This window comes from Camelus bactrianus, chromosome 31 (genome assembly GCF_048773025.1).
Source record: "Camelus bactrianus isolate YW-2024 breed Bactrian camel chromosome 31, ASM4877302v1, whole genome shotgun sequence".
Classification (NCBI taxonomy): Eukaryota; Metazoa; Chordata; class Mammalia; order Artiodactyla; family Camelidae; genus Camelus; species Camelus bactrianus.
Window position 1 is genome coordinate 19,599,447 of NC_133569.1, and position 22,911 is coordinate 19,622,357.

A 22,911-nucleotide genomic window follows, 5' to 3' on the forward strand; every position below is an offset into this window, starting at 1 on the left:
GGCTCTTTGTGTCAAAGCCCCATCTTTAGAAGAATGTCTCCCGGCATAAGGATTCAATGGAAATGTGAGCAACTGCTTTGAGTTATTGTTTAAAAGCATTTAGAGAAACTTGAAAAAAAATGCCTGGTCTTGTGAGACAGGCTTCAGGTCACTTCATTTTCGGCATTCAAAGATGACACGAGTTTTCTCATCTCCATCGCCAGGCCTGGCTCTCTGTGGCAATACTGTCCGTGACCAGAGGGAAAATTGCCTAATTATGTGAGACTGTAACACTTAGCACAGACCTACAACCAGGCTCAAAAATAGTCATTTTTTGAAAATGACCACACAGAAAATCTTCAAAAAGTTGTGTTTTTATTCATTCACATTGTGGTTCATTAAATCAATAGATGAATAAAGCATTTCTTGGTGCTAAAATGTACACAGTACAGACTTCTCAAAATTGACATTAAACGGGATGGTGAAAGGATTATACATGATAAAATAAAAAGCATTTAATTGATCCTGAAGTGATAAAGAACAACACTACATGTCTGAGAGTCAGGTGTGCGGAACACTGAGGAGCCATAAATGACACACGAACTCGGATCTCCTTTCTTCCACCGAAGACTTTGCTCATCCAAGGGTCTTATTTTGAACTGTTTCGGTCAAAGTCTAATTTCTTTTGTTCTCCAAGGAGCAGAGCTGAACACCAGCTTTATGATCCTTAAAGATACACGAACGATCAGGCTTAGAAGACAGGCAGCTTCTCCAAGCACACCTATTTACCTATTGGCTGGAGTGGTAAAAAAAACATAGGATAAGAAATGACAAGTAAAAAGTAAAATGTATGTAAGCACAAAGGTGAGCATTTGCAAGATTCCTGGTGTGTTTAGATTTCTTGAATCTTGTCCTGGCAAGTAGCATCTCAATGATGTAGATGTTTTTGGTTGACCCGCTGTCTGATCAAAATTTTAAAAAAAGGTTTGGAAGCCACGGTTATTATAAAAGTATAAAATACTATGTAATAGTAACGAATATTTTATAGGCTTTAAATGATCCTGACAACCCTGCTTAGAGACAACAGCTCCATTTTACAGGTGAGAAAACTAATGAAGTAACTTGGCTTACAGTGCCGCGCTAGTTTTGAGCAGAACTAAGGAGTTTCCTGAGTCCAAGTCCAAGTTTCTTCCCATGACACTAAACCGCCAATCTTGCCCTGTACTGGGGCGCGTCCTTCTTTATTCCAAGACTCTCAAGAGTTGATTTTTGTCTCATGCTGTGCTTCCTGGTCTCTGAGATAATTTAGAAGACGGGCCTAATTGCCAGCATCATCTACAGACTGGACCACAACAGGGCTTCGGCTGCGTGAACCGGTGCCTGGTGGAGAATGAGGATGCTTCTCATCTTATGACCTCACTGGTCCTTTCCTTGACGAAGTGACAGTCTGTGGTCTTGGAGTCCGTTAGGCCCTTTATAACCTCTCTGCAGGTTCCATGCCAGAAAAGATGCAGGAAATTCGGGAAAGGTGAGGGGTGGGGAGAATGGCCCCTTTCATGCAGTTTATCCTGAGCCTTTTCCCTGTTTATAATTTCTTGTTGTTGTTGCTGTTTTTAGATTTGGAAATTATTTTTCCACTGAAAGGAATGTATTTGGAAAAGTTGGGTTTTCTAGCTCAACTCACGTAGGAGTGTGCAAAACACAAACATAATGTGTGGATTATGGCTTACTGAGGCATTTTAAAAAGAATAAAATTGTCAAATCTTGTCATGTGTTCTTTTTTTTTGAATTGAAATATAGCTAGTTACAATGAGCCAGTTTCTGCTGTGTAGCATAATGTCCAATTCATGCACATACATACATATATTTGTTTTTGTATGCTTTTCCATTAAAAGTTACTACAAGATATTGAATATAGTTCCCTGTGTTATACAGAAGAAATTTGTTTTATTTTCTGTTTTTATATATAGTGGTTATCATTTGCAAATCTCAAACTGCCAGATTTTATTTTCTGACTGCGAATTTCAACAATCAGCATTTAAACAAGAATAAAATTTGCTCATCAGTTGAAGCCTTCCTTAATAAACATTTCTGTCTGCCCCCATTACTTTGTGTTAAACTCATCATTGCCTAATCTCAGAGATGACAGAGACGCCACTTTTCTCATTGGGAAATTAATACACACACAACTCCGAGTTATTCACGTTCATAATGGTGGCTTTTTGCATTTCTGAAATTCAGTCACTTACAAAACATAAAATAAATTGTGTTGTAGTGTATTGTAGAACTCAGTGGCACATCTTTCTTAAGTCAAAAGTGAGTAAATAGTTGAGGACAAATAAAGAAAAAAAGGTCTTTCTCACGTGTTATGGTTCGGTGTGATTTCCACAATCGGCTTCAGGTTTTGACGTACAGGTTGTGGCCTCACAGCAAGGACTGGTACATTCCTTTAAAGCACACACAATGGAAAAGTGGGTTCAAGTATTTTTTCCCCTTATAGACTAGGTGCACAGAATTCTGGTACAAGATGGCAACGAAATTTCACTTTTTAAACTAAATTACTCTGCAATACAAATGCCAGTGCAAGTGACCAAGAAGATTTAATAGTAGAAAAAAAATGCTGAGTCACGAAAACTGCCTCTAAAAAGAACACAAATAGAATTACCCCAAACAAATTTGGCCTAGATTTTATTACGTGTAAGTTAATGTAAAAGTTCAAGTGAGAACATTTCTATACTATTCAAACTGCTTGTCGATGGAGGAAAAAAGTTTAAATCCTCAATTCATTTTACCAAGCTGGCATAATTCTCTTGAGAACTGGAAATGACTACATACACACATATACTGTTTTCATTTATGAATATATATGCAAAAATTTGAATAAAATAGTGGTAAAACACTAGCTTATTAATACAAAAACTCTCCATTATAACTAAGCAGGGTTTTTTTTTTTTCCCACCAAAAATGCAATGGTGTCTCAATTGTACAGAGTAAAGTATATAATTCATCATATTAAGAAATGGAGAGGAACTGTACTTCAATTAAAAAAAGAGAGAGATGGAGAGGAGAAAGCGACTTATATTACTGTGATAGGTGGCAAAAATTAGTACATATTAGGTAGCCATTATTTAATTATTTAAGCATATATAAGTGAACTATGAACAGAATTATGCATCATCATGATAAAGAAAATCTGATGAATATCAGAAATATACCCAATGAAATAAAATTTAAGACAAGAATTATGTATAGACTATATTTTTATGTAAATTCTGACAAATGTTATGAGACAAAAAATATGTGAAAGTATAATAATAATTGGAAAGTATAATCACATTTTCATTACTTATACGTGATACAATTTTTGACCTGGAAAAAGGAGAGGATTAACTCTAAAACAGTAGAGGGGTCGCTAAGATAGCTGTTTAAGTTAATAATAAAATAACATCAAAAAAGTGATAAATTAAAAACGAAATAAAAAAGAAAACGCTACACATATTGACAGCAAAAAGAAACACTGAGGATACTTCAAAGTGAACGTTCAAGCTTCACGTACAAGAGCTACGTGAAAGATTTTATATATAATAACCTCCCTGGAAAACCTTAACGGCGACTCATCTTTTAAGACAATACTTAATATTGTGAAAATGCCAGTGGTTTTCAGAGTGAAATATGAATGGAATGCATTTCAATCAGAATCTCAATTGTATTTGTGAGCAAATTAATGGGAAAAAAAATACCAAGAGTTGTGTGGAAGAATGAACACTGAAGAACTGCTATACAAACAGTGCAAAAAATAAATAAATAAATAAACAAAAGAGAAACTTTCCCTTAAAGATATTAAAGTGCATTAAATAGTTACAAGCACTGAAATAGCAGGATGGTTATATGATAATATCTAGTCAGAAAGTTATTATTTTTATAATCTAGAAAAAAACCTAAATATGCACATAAAAATGATAAATAATACATAAGATCATAGAAAACTGGGTTTTTCACTGAAGGATACTATATAAGGTATAAATACTAATTTTTGGATAAGAGAGCAGTAAAACTTCAGTTGTTTGTAAACTTGAAGTCTCTAACTCTCTAATTGTACTCAACTACAGAAGAAGAAAATTAACAAGATATGGAAACAATATAGGAGCTTGGTGATACACTTAAAGAATATTAGATATTATACATCATATAGACAGTAGTTTATCACTCTCCTTCCCTTCCTCTTGTGTGTGTGTCAAATATGTACCGAATACATGCCATTTACTGCTGAAATCAGAAGTACACAGGATTGTGAATAGCTTTAATTATCTTCCACCCGAGAAAACATACGGGAATGTAAGGAAGCAAGAACGAGATGAATATAGGTCTAAAGTATCAAATTATTTGTAAAAGTCCGTATCTCATTATAATTAATAGAACATTTGCAATATTCTTTGCAAATGATTAAGTTGCATCATATAACCTTCTAATATAATTAGGTAGCTTAAAATTTCTGAATTAATAAACTCAGGCAGAGGGAGATTACACGCCTTCCTTATTGTTACAGAGCCTCTTAATGGATAAATCTTGGGTTGCAGCAGGTTTCACCAATTACTAGCTTTGTATCCTTGGATCTAGTTACTTAACTTTCCTGAGTCTCACTTCTTTTCTAAATCGGGAAAATAACAAACCTGTTTTGTAGGTTTGTTGTAATAAAGGAGATTGTGATTATAAATGCATTTTGAGACTGACATGTAAAAAGTCCCTTCAAATAATAACTCATTTTCTTAGCCTTAAAAGTAAAAGAAGATTGCTAAGAAAATAGAATGCTTGCTTTTAGAAACCTAATATAGGATTGCCAGGAAACATCCTATCAGAGACATTCTTTAGAGTACAATGATGCCTTGAACGGGTCAGATTTGTATAAAGATTTGCAGAAGTCTAGTAATTATCTTAGATGTTCTATGTTAACCCACTTTCTATAGGTTTTTGTAAGTTTTCTTTTTTCTCCTTGTGTTTTATCTACTGCCTCATTTACACACTGACTTGGTAAGAGAGAGCCAGCTCTCTCTCTATGGAGAGAACTTAATTCTAGATCTTTGTTGTTGCTCAATAAGTGATCAACTGTGACTCTGTGACTTAGGAACTTCTAATATATCTCGGACGATCAAGGGTGACATGTTATAGTTAATGATTTAGTTCTTCACATTGAACTTCATACAATCTTGTCATAAGCGTATCCTAGCTTTTAAAATGTCTTTCAAAGGATGACTAAAATCAGTACCAAAAACAAGTGCAAGTCTACTTTTTCTATGATGCTAAGTTTGTCTTTAAAAAGAATTTCCAGAAGAACATTTTAAAAGGTGAAAAAAAAGAAAACAGCATAATTCTCTGCCACAATAACCCTCTAGTGAACTGTTTCAAGCCGTGGATCTTTTCGTACCTTAGGAGAGCCACAGTCACAGCCTTCTCCTGCTTCCAGGACTCGGTTCCCACACTCTGGTTTTATTATCATATTTTTAGGAACCTGTGCTTGCAGCAGGCACCTTGGTTTTTTAGAGAACATGTATTTTTTAAAATGTGAGCGGCTGGTTGTACTGAAATCCTTTGGGAATTTTGAACTGCAACCAGAAGAAAAATCAGAAATAACCATGATACAGAGTGATAAATGAACATGAGACTCTGACTTGTCCAACTATGTTACCTAGTTCAATGAAAATTCCAAATTTAGCATCTCTTTAAATATGGAGAGCGATAGAGAATGCATACTATGCTCTTTGGAAAATTCTTCATCTAGACACCCAGTTGTAGGGCTGGAGGAACTTAAATTCCTGTGTGGATTCAGTGCTGTCTTAAATGGCAGCAGTGATGAGCCTGGTCATTTGCTGTCATTCAGTCATCTCGCCATGGAGGGCTGAGAGGTAAGCGATAATAACAATGAACTAGTGAAAGGAAATAATAGCAGACTTAGAGGTTCTATGGATGTGTTTATCTTCCTGTTCATGAGCACTTCAAACGCAAGGTGCGTTTTATTCGTTTTTTTATCCCAAGTCCTTGCAAAGTGCCTGGAATTAAAAGGCAATTAATAATAACTTAGAAATGAATTGATTGATTGGTGATGGAGATAGATAAGGGTGCTGCCATCACCTTAATTAGATAAACATTTTTAGAAAATATAGTATTTAAAACTAAAATTATTTTAAGTTGCAATAACATGATCACCATACTTATAAACTCTATATTGGCATATTTGGAAATCATAAATAAGAAGATAGCTGGTAAATCCTGTGCATCACGAAGCTGGATGGTGAATTAGTGGGAAACACAGCCCTAGGTAAAAAACAAACAAACAAAAGCCATCCAATGATATAGAGTGCATCTGAATTCTTTAAGATTTAAGAGGTATTTTTTTCTTGAGGGTGACAAGGCCTCACCTCAGATACTGATTCATCACACAACTCCCAGAGGAACACTTGGTGTCATACGGAACATCAGGCATACCAAGGACATGACCCAACTCGTGTGACATCACTGCAACAAGAGCCACATTGTTCTTTCCCTTCGCCTGGAACAAAATGGAAATATCTATTACTTCTTATTTTATTGTTACTTATTAATTATTGCCAATATTCAGAATTACCAAAAGAAAAAAAAAACCAGTTTGACAGATGAAAAATAATGAATCATTGAGCTTCTTTCCCTGTCATTGGTTACTGTAAGATGTTGAATAAATATTTGAAATGATTGGCTCCTGGGAATCTCACAAGTGAGCCAGTGCTCAATCATTATTTGCTGAGATAATGATGAATTTTTGCTAACCGTGGTTAAATCAACGTAACTACATTCTTCATAGGAAGTACTGAAAGGCACTATATTATGTAGGCAAAGACCTTCAAAAACTATTGTCATGATGTCTGTGACATTGGCTTGGCTGCACAACGTGCACTTTGTCTGACCTCCTCAGCTATGGATACTAGATATGGTTGATCTGAAGTTGCCTCAGGCCATTGAGGGCACCTGGAGTTTCCTTCTGTTCCAATCTTCCTGTTCTTATTCTCCAACAGGGACTAAAGATTGAAACCTCTGGGAGGGTCAGTGTAAAGAGATATTCTATGGCATAATTCAAGGAATCTTCAACGTAGTGATCTACCAGCAGGTTCACTTCTACTTGTATTGACTGACTTAGCAAATGTACATTTTGCTAACTCTGAATAAGACACTGTACGTGCCTTCATCAAAGTTATAGAACTTTGGGGGGCCTTACTATATGTTTACAAACCTCAATAACAGCAACCGATGATGGGGAACACAAGGAGTTCGAGGCTGCCATTCCCGAAATTCGATGGTTGAAGCCAATTCCACTGTGTGAAAGTTACAGGTACATTGTCACAATCTTGAGTTTTTGGAACCATCCACTTTTGCCAACTATGTTTTAGATTTCCCTTGTTCCCCTACCCTTTTTATATTCACTTAGCCCCAGAAAAGCTTCTGCTATTCTATAGCTTTATGATGACCACAGATGGCTGTCTCACATCCAAGAGTCCATTTGAGTGATCTGACACGGGTCTCCAACAATCTGACAGGCTGTTAGTAGAATCAGGGAGAGAGAACTGAGCAGAAATCTCTGCCAAGAAACCTTTGGGATCACTATCTCCTCTGCCAAAACAGGCCTGGCCCTGGCCAGCGTGTGCTCACCTGAGTAGCTGAGCATGGTCGTGGGTCTCCATTTTCCCCAGGTTAGAACGATGCCAATTCAGGAAGTTGTTAAAGGTGGTACCCATGACGGGTACCACCTTTATCTTATCACTGTCAGACCAGATCTCCATCCTTACCAGGGTCACTTGAATGTCTATGGTTTTATAAATCTGTGGGAAGAATATTTTTCTTCATGAAAATGTTTGGGATTTCTTTAGTACTTCTATGTATCTTGCTAGTGATGGATAAATGTATCCCACTTTGAAAATGGAATTCCTAGAAGTTGCCTTTGCTGCGGTATGCGTGATTTTTACCTGGACATTGGTCCTTGTCTGCTAAATTTCCCAGACCCACTGACCTTAGCGATTGTGACTCTCCCAACTCCTCACCTGGTAAAAACATAGGGAAGCCCTAGGTTCCTATGTGAAAATATGTTTATAGGACAAATATCTTACCACATTGAGTAGGTTCATCACATCAAACAGAAAGCTTCTTATCAAAGTTATATTCCTATTGTACATGTTATACTGTCAAATACAAAATACAAAGTATAATTAAAATCACAAATTAAAGTGAGAAAGCTGATGGAGCAGGATTTTACATTTTAAGAGAAATTACACATTTCCCTTCATGTGAATAAATGTCTATTCATTCCATGTCTACTTTATATAAGAATTTGCGTTTCAACAAATTCTATTTCAAGAATTTTTCGGTAAGAGAAAAATTAGGCATTCATGTAAAATTCCAATTCAAATTAAGTTGAATACATCAAATTAATAATTTCAATGTTTTTAAACCAAATTAATAGTCTTCAAATTTGACTATAAAGCAGTATTGGTTAGTTAGAAACATAGGTTCTAGTATTTTTATATATAAATGTAATTTGTAAAGTCTATATGTTTTATGTTGACTTTATATTTACATATAATAGTGAGAATTTTTTAAAAAAATGAATAATCCATTCTTTCTTGTTTTTTAGTTATTGTGGTTATTTTACTGTAACTATCTGGCATTCAGTTTATTTCCAACACCTGAATATTCTGGCAGCAGACGGATATTAAAGGGGGTGGATGAGTGAAAACTATTGCTGGCAAGGCAGTGACAACGGACAACAGAATCAGGTGGGCAGGCTTTGTATCTTCAGCTAAAATAGTTTACTGCTTGTGTTCTCTTGATCAGGAAACATAGAAGTTGACTTAACTGGCCAAGAAGCATGCATATTTCATACTCACAAAGGCATTATCCAACACCAAAAAGAGATCAAGGTATTTCTCAGCCTGCAGAAATTCTTCTTTCTTTAGAAAGAGTGAAAGAACATTGTTAATAATAGCTTCATCCTAAAAAAGTAAAAATCTAACAGAGATTTTTTTTTCTTCAGAGGATAATTAAATTGAGAAGAGGTAAATAAAGGATGGTTTCTACTCATACGAGACATGGCTGAGCACACGAGTGTGTTACACACCATTGCTGACACAGGTGACCCGAGTGACGTTAGGAAAGCCTTGCTCACCTCCGGACTTCGGGGTGACCTAGAGGTTCGAATCAGGCCCGGTTTCCTGCCAACATTTCTTACACCACAGGTGTGATCAGCTGGGTCTAGCTCCTCCTGCTCATTCACGAGGACGGCATGTTCTGCTTGGTCAGTGCCTTTCAGAGGTTTTATCGTGTATTTTTTATTGTGATGTGTGAAGTATCCCCTGTGAGATACAGAGATTTACATTTCAGGACTCTCCGCCACAAACAGTCACATATACTGAGCTGAGTGGACAGACACCCCTCCCTCAATCCCACGCTCGCAAAGCCACTGTCCGACACCAAAAAGAAATCTATGTATTTCTCAGCCTGAAGGAAGTTCTCTTTTTCAGAAAGAGTGAAAGGTAGAACGTTCGGCAAAGGTAGATGTTTCCATTCACAGACTTTGCAGCTAATTTTTTCTAATTTAAGTTATAATCAACATTTGTCCATCTTAAAATGGAGGCTCTTTTAATCACCCAGAGAATTCTGAACAAGAAGCTAAAGTAAAGCTACTCCAGAGAAGTTGGAATTTACACCGTGAGCTTATTAGCGAATATTTATCCAGAGTTTATTTATGAATTTAGCAAATATTTCTTGGCAGGTCCCAAGGATCTAATGGAGAACATAGTAAAGGACTGTTTAGATACCAAGAAACTTGGAAGAGAGAAAGAATGTTAAACAGATCAGTCAGAAGAACAGGCCGGAACCAGCAGTAACTTAAAGATTTTCTCTTCTTAGAAGGAAAAGTGGTTCAGAAATATAAACCGAGTCCATATGGTGAAATATTAGGAAGCCAACACAGCTGTTAAAAAATTACGTCTATGAAGATATTTTATGATATGGGAAGAGGCTTATGATGTCATGTGGTAGGAACCATGCTGGGAGAAAAATTATATGTATTTTATTTCATATTTCAATCATGTAAGAGATACATTTGTCTAGATGCATAAAAGGTTACAACCTTGACAAACCATTAATCATAGTGGTACTCAGAGGGATAATTTTGCAGTGGATAATTTCTTATCTGTGCTTTTTCATGCTTTCCAACTTTTCCCTAATTGGCAAGAATCACCTTAGTAAACAGAAATACCACACACACACAAAAACATCTAAAAGTCATGTTCAGGGCAGAATCTTTAAGAAAACAAAACAGAATGGGTTCAGGGGTGGCGTGGGTGGTGGGAAGATAAACACGGAAATGGCTCTAGACAGCAAGCTCCAGGGTGTGGTGCTTGTTTAAAAATCGCTAAGGCTAACTTTTACTAGAACAGCAGATGATGAAATGATTACAAGGATGATACGTTCTTCTTCACTTAACCATATATATTCAGTATTTATCAATGCAGAAAATTTTACCAAGATTGTCAGAAGACATGGTGTCCAGGAAGACTCAATTCTGTGCGACAAAATGGTGCTGGATGTGTAATGTTTTTGCAAGTGGTTCTCACCTCAACCCATCACAAGTATTAATGCTGGCAATGGAGTCCTTTTCATTTAGGATGTGTCCTTTATAGTAGCAGTGTTCCTAAGGTTGGGGGGAAAAAAGGTTTTTTTTTAAACTACAAAAATCAATGTATCACAGTTGTGGTGAAAGCTGTCATCTTGAATATGTAGGAAGGTTCTTTAAGCAGTGGGTGTGGCCAGACCAGCTCCCAGAAACAAAAAACAGTGAGAACGTCAGCGGGTTTATGAACGGATCCACCCCTGACCTTGGCAACTCTCCATATTTGATGGCTGAGCTGTTTTTCTGACACTAATTCACACTAAAGAAAAGTCCAGGGCGTTTGAACCTACGTGGACCATGGCAAAGGTAGACGCTGCGTTTGGGAAGCAGCCAGTTTCCCGTGGGATCTGCAGCATTCCCCAAGAGCTCTCAGGTGTCAGGGCCAACTTCTGAGAAGGTGGCTCCCTTGTGCAAGCTCCACTGTGCATCAAATATCAATAAAACGAAGTATTCCTTTTTCTAGATTCTAGAGTCCCCAAGAGGCCACACTACCACTCCTGAGCCCCTCAGATTAACTGGTCCAAGTCATCATTTTAATTGGTGTATGAGTGGAATCTCTTAATCAGCATCAAAACACAGAGAAATGTCTACAACTAGAGCTTCAGATATGGTTGATGCTCCCATATACACGAAGTAGGGGGTCACTCATGTAGAATGATCCAAGAACGTGAATGGATAAACTCTTGTTCAGAATAAACTGCCTTGTCTCAAGGTCTGAAATCCCATCTGTGTCTTTCTTCCCTTCTCAAGAAACTTTGCCATCATAAGCATTTACTTATAGACAACTTGGAAAAGATACCACATTAAGATATCATTGGCCATTCACACTTAAGTATGAATTAACTTATCAGATACTTTCCCCAGATGTCAATGTTAGCAAAAACCCAGATGCCCATGAAATTTTTGTCATGAGTTTTGATGTCAGAAGGGAACAAAGCCATTCTGTGGCAGAAGTCTTGTCTATTCTTTAGAGACACAGATGTTTGGGGTACCACGGAGGGTGGGTCTGAGAAACTCACTTAGCTTGGTAATCCTCCTTGACTGAACTTTTTATATTTTCTTCTTGTTCTTCCCTTGGCCTTGCTTCTCCTATGTCTGATATCCAGGCCTTGGCATTATATGATTATATGATGATGGTTTAACCAGATTGAAAAACACATGCTAATTAAATAATTGATATTCCATTGCCGATCTCAGGATACATGCATGTATCATTGGAAAACAGTAAATAGCAACATGACATTTCAAGTACCAAGGGAAGAACTCTTCTAGCCTATTGACAAGATGGTCTAGGGGAAAGCAGACTTTTGGTTGTTTCTAAAAATGTAACACTTGGAAGCCTCCTATTATTGCTCCTATCTTTTTAAAAAGCTATGATTTTTTTCATCTGTTGTCTCATTGGTCACAGATGAACACCTTGCTCTCAAGTCCTTTGATTTTTTTTTTAAGTTTCCCTTGGACCTATGAACCTCAGAATACAAGCAGTAGATCCCAGTAAGACTCAGATAGCAGTCAGAACCCACCATGTTCTGAGGGCTGGTGGTGATCTCCTCTCCTCCAGGTGAGTAAAATGTTTCAGTGTAGTCTGGCCCCAGGAGATGCCTGGAGGAAGCAGAAAATTGCAGGATACTCTCACGATGGTAATAAAGGCTAACATTTCTGACCTGATCTTTAGCACTAAAGGAGTGATCATGTCTATAGTGAGAATGAGCTGATATTCTGACCCACTGGTCCTTTTCCAACATTGGAAATCTGCTCCTGCAGGAAATCAAAGCCTCAGTTCTACCTGTTGGATCTGAGGAAGGAACTGCCTTCAAATATCATTCTGATAGAGGAATCAGACAGGGATTTTTCTAATGTCAGTGGATTCCTTTGGGGTTCTTTGCACCAAGGACACAGCCTCCGTGGGATCTCTGAAGGGTGCTGGGTCACAAATATGCATCAAGGACCAGTGCATTCAGGGAGAAGTTGCTATGAAGCTTGGTGGAGCCCCATCCCCTGGGATCTATCTCAAGGCTGAGTGCACTGAATAAGCCTTAGAAATATATCCCTTATAAAAGTAATGGGAAGTCACATCAAAGGTTTGAGTTTATCAAATTAAATATTAGAAATTATTTTCAGTAAATTCCAAGGAGCAGCAAGGAAGGAAGTCATTTGTGCAGTATTCTTTCGTATACACTTGGCATAAAATTTTCTAGGGATACATTAAGCTTCTTAGATAATATTAGCACAAACTATAAGCATCTAACAATCCCTATGCTTCATGTCTTCTATCTCAATTTACACTATATAAACTCTAAAAAAGATTTCTTTTTCCACATTCTCTTAGTATAATGCAGTGATTAGACTTGCAGGAAATACAACTTACTTGGCTTTTTGTAGGTAAAGAATGACTTCTTCTCCATTTAATGTAATCTGATACCGAAGTTCAGGCTCATATCTTTCCTAAAAATATTTAATATAGTGATGATATATATTTCTGAGTCTATCTACAATAATTATAATATAATGCTACATGCAGTACATATAGAATAATAATTACAAATGCATGTAGGATAAAAGTAGTTCTTTTATGCTTTTAAATTATGAAAAAGAAAACATAAACTGCACATGAAGATGGGTTTCTAAAAAGGGCAATAACATAGTGGTAATACTAACAGATTAAAATTAACTCTAATTTGGGGGATAGAGACATATCGTTTGCTCCAATGTAAGATATTCTGTTCTGTGTATCCTAATGGATTACTGATAAGGTAATAATAAGACATATGTTTTTATTACTTTAAAACCAAACCAAATACACTAAAGAAAAGCAACCAGAAGCCAACTACAAATTAAAATTGAAAATTATAAAATGAGTAAAATTTTTGCAAAAAATGGAAGTATATCAGAAACTATAAAGATAATAAATATATTTAATCCATTGAAATATCTTGTTAATTAATGATAATTTGATTTCTCCATCATAGACAAAATCACAGAGGAAAAGGCAATTCAGTGGGGGGAAGGGGCAAGGGTAGGGAGAAGACAGGGGTTTGGTGAGCTTGTCAAGGAACTTCTCCTAGAAATGACTGTCCTTCTTGCCCTCCTTTTATTTTTTTATTCTTGGTACAAACTTGGAGAGATGTCCAAGCTGCTTTATCCAAACGAGGCAGTTAACTTCGTTCCTGCTGCTTCATTGTAAAGTCATTTTGAGAAATCCTATGTTCTCTCCTGGGCAAAGGAGAGCTGTTGTATATATGAGCTTCAAGATTATTAGATGTTGACTGTGACATTACTTCTATTAGTAAAAGGGTCCTTCTCTGTCTCTAGATGTTTGTAAAATCTCATGGCCATTCACATTGCTTACCTCTCTGCCATGCTTCTCCGCCTCATTGTTCTGTGTCTCCTTTGTGTGTATATGTAGTTTTGTAGGACGAACTACTTCATAGGGCTCCAATTCAGGTGGTTGTGTTACGGCTATTGCTAGAGAAAGAGAGAGAATATTGATATAAAATATCTAAAGGTTTTGTTGGTTGGTTTGTTGAAATTGCGTAGAAGACTGAATTTCCATTGAGAAGGTAAACTTTGAGAAGAACGAATTTCCAGTTCTCCACTTCAGCTTTGAAAACAAAGAACTTTTCTTTTGCTTTCTCACCCTATTCTGGAAAGATGTGACCTCGATGAAGTAATTCTTTGGAGCTTACCTTGAGTCTGAATGACGAGCCAGAGGACAGAGAGCAGGACCAAAGACATGCTGGCTACTCCAGGGAGCTGGGAAGTCCCACACAAGGCGAAGATGTGGTCTGTCCAGTTGTCCAGTTTTATCTTCCTCTACTTCTCTTTAGAAATTGAAAAAAAACCAAACAAACCCTCAAACCTTCTTGGTAAGATTAGGGAATGTTTCTTAATGGCGTTGGGAAACCGCCAAGAGATTGCACTGTCAAGATCATGAGAATGTTCCTCATTTACAAGAGGTGTTTATGCCTGTGGTTACAGCTTGCTAAGGATTCACATCTGGACAGCTGCTTTGCCCTGGTGCTCCTATGGTGCTGGGAAAGTACCCACTGAGACTGGGAAGGCTGTGTGCTATTTGCATAGTCATGAAATTCAGCCACCACTCATGCTGTTCAGGAACCTTATAGACATTGATCCATAAATGTAGAAAACGGATCAGTAGTCTGTACATATTTTGAAAAATTGGCACAGAGAACACAATCTATAAAATAAGCCCCAGGCAAAGTCTTGTAACCTCTCTGACCCTCAGTTCCTAAGGGAACTGAGCTGTGAAAAGGGGATGTTGATAACAGTACCTTCCCTAAGCGTCTTTCAAAATTCATGTAAGGTAACACACACACATGCACGCACACACGCACACACATAAAACTAAGAAAATGTGCAAATGTAAATTCTCTTAACAGTGTTAGCTTCAACCAAATCATACTACATACAAAGTATTTTTGAAGTGCACTATGAGCTCTCCTTCAGGAGAATAAGAATATTTTTCTGATTATAAAAATAATACATTTTCATAGTCATAAATATCAAACAAGTATATTGAGGAAAAAAATGTTGGTCACCCACCCAGTGGCCCAATATCAAGAAATGACTTCTGTTCACATTTTTGACAATTTTATTTTCATCTCTTTTGGATGCACTAGTAAAAGGAAAGAAAAGAACAAAAACTAAATTTTATAAACATCAGTTCTTACTGTGTAAAAGGTTTTGGGAACCTGTTATTTTTGACCTAGCATTATAGCATAAGCATTTTCATGCTATTAAATTGTAATATTAAATAAAATATTAGATATAATATTCTATATTTAATATATAATTAAAATATTAACAATATTTTAATGACTTTAGAACATTCCCTTGTGTGTATACGTCATGTATATCTCTGTGTGCATTTATTTCTTTGAATTTCTGATTTCTTCTCTTGGGTAATTTACTAGAAATGGTATTATTTAGTTAAAAAGGTAAATCAATTTGACATTGACCTGGGACTTCTCAGAGAATTAGCTCCAAATTACACGTCAATTTGTAGTTTTCCCAGTCTAAAAACTTAAGCTCTTTAACTGCTGAGTTTACTTTTTACTGATATATTTGGGAGTTTGCTAGCATCAGACTGTCAGTTTTACAGTTACCTCTCTGTATCTATGCTTCTTTTTGTTCTTCTACCTTCTTTTGAGACATTTAAGTTTCCTCTACAATTTTATATTTCTTGTGTTGGTCCAGAAGATCAGCATTCCATATGCATCCCATAGTAGTTACCAATAAAATATAACAGAATGCAATCTTAATTAACATCTCTGCCATTAAATAATACAAGACCCTGGAATATTGTAACTCTTGTCATCATCCCCCTCCTTCCCTACACGTTGCTGTCAGGTATTTTAGTTCTACTGTCATGTTCATCCCCACTGTAGTCATTGTCATTAGTTTTGTGTTTTATACAGATGATTCTACTTGACATTACTTACATGGATACCACCTTCTTTGCTCACGGGTCCTTTTAGAATGAATCTTTACAAGCATATTTCTTTGTGAAACATATGCTTTGACAAATCCTTTATTAAAGTTTTCTCAGAGTAAACACTACTGTGTTTTTAAATTTTTTTTTTTCTGAGAGCATATTTATTTCACCCTATTATTTCATGGTAGGTTAGTGGGGAACACAGTTTTAGGATGACAATTAATGTCTCAGCATGTGGGAGCTCTTTGACTGTCTTTCTGGCAGTTATTGTTGCTGTTGAAAATTCTTTCAGTCCATGAAATGGAAATGAATTTTGTTATTGATACAACTAGCATTGCAAGATAAGTTAAATATTTATTGAGATCATATTACATTTGAGTTTAGACTAAATTAATACTACATTTCTAGGCGTTTCAAGATGACCCTGTTACTATCCTTACTACTGTGATATTCCTGCAATAAAGTCTAATAACAGACATAAATTTACAAATAGATACAGCTTATAAATGGTAAACATTATGACTGAGGTTTGTGCGTTATGTTCAGGTAGACTTTAGAACACATCATTTGATGGGTGGAGAGAGTCAGATAATGTTAACTGGAAAAGAAACAGGGGAATGAGTATACCGGTGAGAGAAAATGGTATGAGCAAAGCCATGGGTAGGTAGAAAATTATATGTTTGTAGAACTATAATATGTTTTCCATGACTTGAATCTAACAGAAAAAGCAACAGGTACGGGACATAAAGCTCTTGACATCGGAGAAATATTTAGCTCATAAAATTGTCACCCTTGCTAAATGATTGGATATACCAACTAAGGAATATAGAAAAATCTGGAATGAGGTCTAAGGTGCAGCTTGAGCAACTGTATGAATCGTAGAGATGCCATCTCCCAACTTGGTCAGTGGACGGGAGTTGCACTTATTTGCATCCCTTAAAGGCAGGGTATGTATCTGCTGGTGCACCCTTCAGGGCACAGCACCTTGAAGGTAACAGATGTTCAAAGAATTTCATGTTCACTGAAAGACGTTTGTGAACTGAACCATCTGCCTGAGACACTGATGCTGTTTATTGGATAGCTGAGTATCAGTCTATAAATTAAAACTGTGGCAGTTAACAGGGAAGAGGCTGTTTACTTGATGCATCTGGAGGGAACGAAGAATGAAACAGATATGTATCTGGATGAACACAATATCCGAGGGTTTACTAAACATAGGACTTAACTTATGGTCATAAAACTAAGAAACCATGACCAGCATCCTGACCTTGGAGAATTTTGTTCCCATAAATTTTACAACTTAAGATTCTGGAATGTTTCCTAATCAAGTATATCTGATGTTTGGGGAGGATGTTTAAATAGCGTCTAACCAGAAATGAAAATAGAACAGCAACATGGACAGAAATTACAATAATCTCTTAAAACGTAGATATTTTCCCATACATTCTTTTATCTGGTCATCATAATAGAGCGAATGAGTCAGTTCAAAGATTATGATCCCCATTTTATAGATGACTCAAAAAGTGGCTTGATTTAAGTCATCCAGAAGGTCTGTCACTGAGGTAGGAGACGAGGTGCTTGAAAAATATTTCAAATATTGTATTGTGGGAGAGACCCAGGATGGTTTCAGTTGCTTCAGGGAAGAAGCCTATTGTGAAAATATGAGAGGACAGGAATTAGTGGGTTGAGTGAGACTTGAGATGAGAAGAGAGGGTTTTGAATAATTATTGAAAACAATGGAAGGGGAGCTGGCTAAGGAAAGGTACAAAGATCGTTTAGTTAGTATTAATGAAATAAGGCTATAAATCATAGAAAGAATTAGATGTGTGAGTTTCATACTGGAGAATGGGTTAAGTACCTAAGTTATCTGAAATCACAGTAAGGCTTCATAACCACTAGAGTTAAAGCTGCCTGGTGGTAAGATCCAAGAACTATAATGCTAGTATACTTTTCAGTCTTTTAATACTGAAAGTTCTAAAATGATGGCAGAATTAATCCATACGGGGAAGTAACACAGTGCATTATCAAAGATAAGAACAATCAAGACCAATCAGGATATTGGAATCAAATGACGGCTGAGCTACTCCCATTAAATCTTTGGTTCTTAACCAAGAGTACACATTGGGATCACCTCTAGAATATATTAAAAATCAGTGTCTTGATTTCTTCCTTCTATGTACAGTTTCTGTTGGTATAAAGTGGAGATGTTATGAATTCAAAGTAATACAGATGATTTCAGTGCTCACTTTTGGAGAATCATTATTACAGAGGAGCAAATATTGTAATACTCTCTATATACTTTAGTGACCAAAAAGATCAATCCAACAAGCCTAGGAATTATTTTATAGAAAAAAAATAGATTTTGGTTCTCAAGTAATCAATTGAGATAGAAGCATCTATAACTAATAGTTGTATAGTGATACAAAATGCAACCAGTATCACCTAAATGGCGAAAAGCCATTAGTTTTCAGATATTAAATGTCTTCAACTGTAAATTTAAATGCACTATGAACGCAGTTTGAAAAATGTCTTTAAGTACTCTTAAAACAGGCTAAAAATACCTATTTCATTTGTTCAGTGATGATACAAGATACTAGCATGAAAAGGATCTATTATTTGGTTTCTCAATTCATGGTATATAGCTGAGTTAGAAATAATGACGCCATTCCTGTGACAAGGGATAAAACTCACTGGTGAAAAGGTTGGGCCAATGACCTAAACTCAGCCTACACATTGCTCCCTGTTGGGGTTCCCTTGCTACTGGGGGGTCACTAGAGCAAGGTTTAGGGCAAGCAACCAAGAGTCTGTATATGTGAAACGCCAGGGGGCTACCAGGCTGAGAGCCCAGAAGAAGGGCAGAGTCAGGTTCTCATGGTCGATCCCATCGCAGATCCCGTCATGACAACTTCCAGGTCTCAGCAGCAGGAAAAGCTGTGCTCCTTCTGAGCCACTGATTTTTATTTATTTGGTTGCTTGGCTTTGCTCTGTTTATGTGGTTTTATTACCTTTGTTGATTGCATGTTTGCTTTTAGTTTATGGTTGCTATAAATCTCCCATTGATTCTGTTTACTTCTCTTGTTCACTTGTTTTATTTTCAGAGAGTTTGGAGTAAGACTTGGAGCTCAGACTCAGCAAACATGTAGGGCTGTATGTTTTATATGTCACTGGTTTCGTTGCACCCATGGCTTCATGATTTCTGGAACTTTCTTGCTTGTTTTCTAATTCCCTTAACTGTTTCTTTTTCTTTTGTTATACTCTTTGAAACCTTCTCAATCTGTGTATGCACAATCGTGTGCATGTTTAACGAAGGGTGGTATACGTAAATATATGAAGGGACTCATTAAAAATAAATAAAATGCTTTGCTTCAGTCTAGCCTTGGTAAGTTTGAGGAATCGTGACTTCACTCGTTTTCTCCCTAGAATGCCCTTCTTCTTGTTTCCTTGTTAGCCTGACAAATCTGCTATAATTCAAGGTTTACATGACGCCTCCCTGAGAAACCTCTCATGCCCGTCCTTTGATAAACATTTCCTCTATGCTCCCTTGTGCAGGCGTTTCGATGATGACTTTATTTCTGTATTTATTTATGTCAGTCTTTAGAACAAGGCTGTGAGGCCAGGGGTAGCAAGGAAAGAGGTTAATCTTTCTATCCTCAGTGTCAACACAGTAAATTGGAATTTGCAAATGTTTGAATAAAAGAACAAAAGAAAACAATCAGGTAAGTGTAAATTGCATAATGCATAAACACAGAATCTGGATGGAAGACTTTTGTTAAGGACTTTTTGAGTACTTACCATTGTCCAGGCTCTGTGCTAATCACTAGCCACTGGAATGGGAAGAAAAATTAGAATTTACTTTCAAAGGGAGTGGGCAGTCAGGGGCATTTGATTCGACGGCAACATCAAATAAATTTTCACTGTTAACCGTGTAGAGAAGAAATTGTAGCTGGAGATAGTAGAATGTCCATACTTAGTACTATAATATTACATGTGCCTTCTTGTGCAAAACTGTCTTGCTGCAGGCAGTATGGTGGGTTGTGTAGAAGGAACTAAAAACCTGAAGTAAGAATAGTTGGGTTTGAGTCCCTATTTCAACCACTTACTCGCTGTGTAAGCGAGAAAAATAGCCTGTTCTCATTTTTATCTCTGTCTTCTCATCTGTAAAACAAGGACAATGATTCTTTACATAGGATCGTTGTAAGGATTAAGCGGTCATTCATGCACACATACACACAGACTTGTATAAATCTATTTTGCTCTACAATGTAAACTTATGACTTTATCCTATGATATTCTCATTTTTTTTTTTAAAAATCACCAAATTTACCATCAGTTGTGATTTCATTTTTTCTAATAGATTTGTGGATTCACTGCTTGTTGATTTCCCCCAAATATCAATTCAAGGTCATTTCACAAGGCAACCCCGAATCTAGGACAGAGTTTGAATTTAACCCAGAAGTTCCGGCTGACACTTAGATTTAATATAAGAGAAGGAATCTGACTAGGGATGTGGAGACAGATTCTAAAAGCACTTTCTAGGCAGAAGAAAGCATCAAGAAAAATTTGAAGCTCATCAGTGAAATATCTACAAGTAATAAGTAACTTTGCCCTACTTTCTGCTCGCGGATGTGTGAAACAGTGGCTTGTACAGTGACGGGTCCCACCTCTGACAAATCCGTGGATGGAGGCATCTTGTCAATAGATCCTTGACGGATGGATGTTGTCTGCCCTTCTAGACCACGGACATCTCTCTTCTTTTCTCTTTTTCATTTGATGTCTTCATACTGCCTTTATCCATTTCTTTGAAAACCCTCTTTGAAAATTAGCAATTCATGAATTGTTCATTGCATTTCATAGGTGAGGAAATTTAAAGATGCCCAGAGAGTTCAAATTATTTACTAAGACTATAATGGCAGAGCCTGGGAACTGTCTCTGCTTTCATCCCTGTGAGTGGTTTACCTCCCCTACATAACTCTTTTTTTTCTTTTTCTTTTTCTTTTTCTTATCCTTTTCTGTACATTTCCATTTAATTTTCTCTGGACCTTCCCTGGTTCCCCATCTGACACTTGGCTTTCCACTGGATCTGCCTGGCCCTGCTATTAGTAAGTGGGACTAAAGGAATCTCTGCCTAGAACTGGCTCCTATAGACTTCATTCCAATTACAGTTACAACATGTCCTGAAAGACTCACAAATCTCAGGAAGCTACTTCACAGCAGTTAAAGGGTTTAGAAGGCCAAAGTGGTGACACACATTGACTTTGAAAGGAACTGCTATACACTGAGTCACAACACTTGGCCTGTGAATCTGGGGGTTTCTCTATGAGAAATGCAAAAATTTTTGCAGTTCAGAGGCTGAGATCAACCTGGGGCAACTGGAGGAGACCATTACAGTCATACTGTCATCACCTTGTTTTTCACTTAGGCAAATTTATGGACTTCCTTCAGGGTGGTACACCAAAGATTTTAACACTTAGCTCCTGCAGATGCTTGGTAAGGCTAAGAAAGCAACCTCAGACATGGTTCTTGCTAAGAAGAGGACAGCAAGAACCCTGATTAAAAACCAAGTTCTAAAATACTAAGAATATCTTGAAAAGCATGTTCACTGCCAAAGAAGTACGCATTAAAACAAGGTATAAAAAGGACCATTTGGTTAGAAAATGAGCAGGTATGAAAACAATGAGAATTTGAATGAGGATGTGGAACCCCAGAAATTGTCTCCAGCTGTTTTAAGCAGAAAATAAATATATTAAAATGATATTAGGCTATCAGCCTTCAAAAGGAATGAAATTCTGACACATTCGACAACATGGATGAACCTTGAAAACATTGTGCTAAGAAAAAGAAATCAGTTACATAAAAGAAAAAAATACTGCATAATCCCACTTATGTCATGCACCTAGAATAAGCCAATTCATGTAAACAGAAGGTAGAATAGAGTTCATCGGGGGCTAGGAGCGCATAATGGGGAAGGCGTAATGGGAAGTTATTTAACAGGTACAGAATTTCTGTTTGGGATGATGCACAAGTTCTGAAAATGGATAGTGGTGACAGGTCCACACATTATGAATGGACTTGATGTCACTGAATTGTAAACTTGAAATTGGTTAAAATGGTAAATTTTTAATGTATATTTGCAAAAATCAATCAGATTAAAAAATTGGGCAAAGGACCCAAATAGACATTTTTTTCAAAGAAGACATGCAAATGGCTAATAGGTATATTAAAAGGTGCTCAGCTTCATTAATCATCAGGGAAAGGCGAATCAAAACCACAATGAACTATCACTTCATACCTGTTAGGATGGCTATTATCAAAAAGGTCAGAGATAACAAGAGTTGGTGAGGGTGTGGAGAAAACAGCAACCCCGTGCATTGTTAGTGGGAATGGAAATTGGTATAGGCACTACGCAAAACACTACGGAGATTCCTCAAAAAATTAAAAATGGAACTACCATATGATTCAGTAATTCCATCTCTGGATATTTATCCAAAAGAATTGAAATCAGGATGTTATCTGCACTCCTCCATTCTTTACAGCACTACTCAAAGTACCCAAAATGTGGAAACAATGTAAATGTCCATCAGTGAATGAGCAGAACTTCTAAATGTGGCATATACATACAATGGAATGCTACTCAGCCTTTAAAAAGGAAGGCGATCCTGTCATATGCAACATGGGTGAACCTGGAGGACATTAGATTAAGGGAACTAAGTGAACTACAGAAGGACAGATACTACATGATTCCATTTATATGAGGTTTTCAAAACAGGCAAACTCATGGAAGCAA

At 36.8% G+C, this 22,911-nt stretch overlaps 1 protein-coding gene across 1 annotated transcript; it reads right to left on the bottom strand.

The window, feature by feature from the left end:
* Window positions 1–337: 337 nt before the first annotated feature.
* Window positions 338–14,556, bottom strand: ADAMDEC1 (ADAM like decysin 1). Its single transcript, XM_010948308.3, has 14 exons — window positions 14,359–14,556; window positions 14,022–14,137; window positions 13,041–13,117; window positions 12,196–12,274; window positions 10,617–10,693; window positions 9,164–9,350; window positions 8,886–8,948; window positions 8,109–8,180; window positions 7,654–7,823; window positions 7,238–7,319; window positions 6,393–6,523; window positions 5,402–5,579; window positions 2,343–2,426; window positions 338–775 (listed from the first exon to the last, which is right to left on the bottom strand). Exons 1-13 carry the CDS (start codon window positions 14,405–14,407, stop codon window positions 2,346–2,348), a joined length of 1,362 nt encoding a protein of 453 aa, XP_010946610.1. The 5' UTR covers window positions 14,408–14,556; the 3' UTR covers window positions 338–775; window positions 2,343–2,345.
* Between the last annotated feature and the right edge of the window lie 8,355 nt (window positions 14,557–22,911).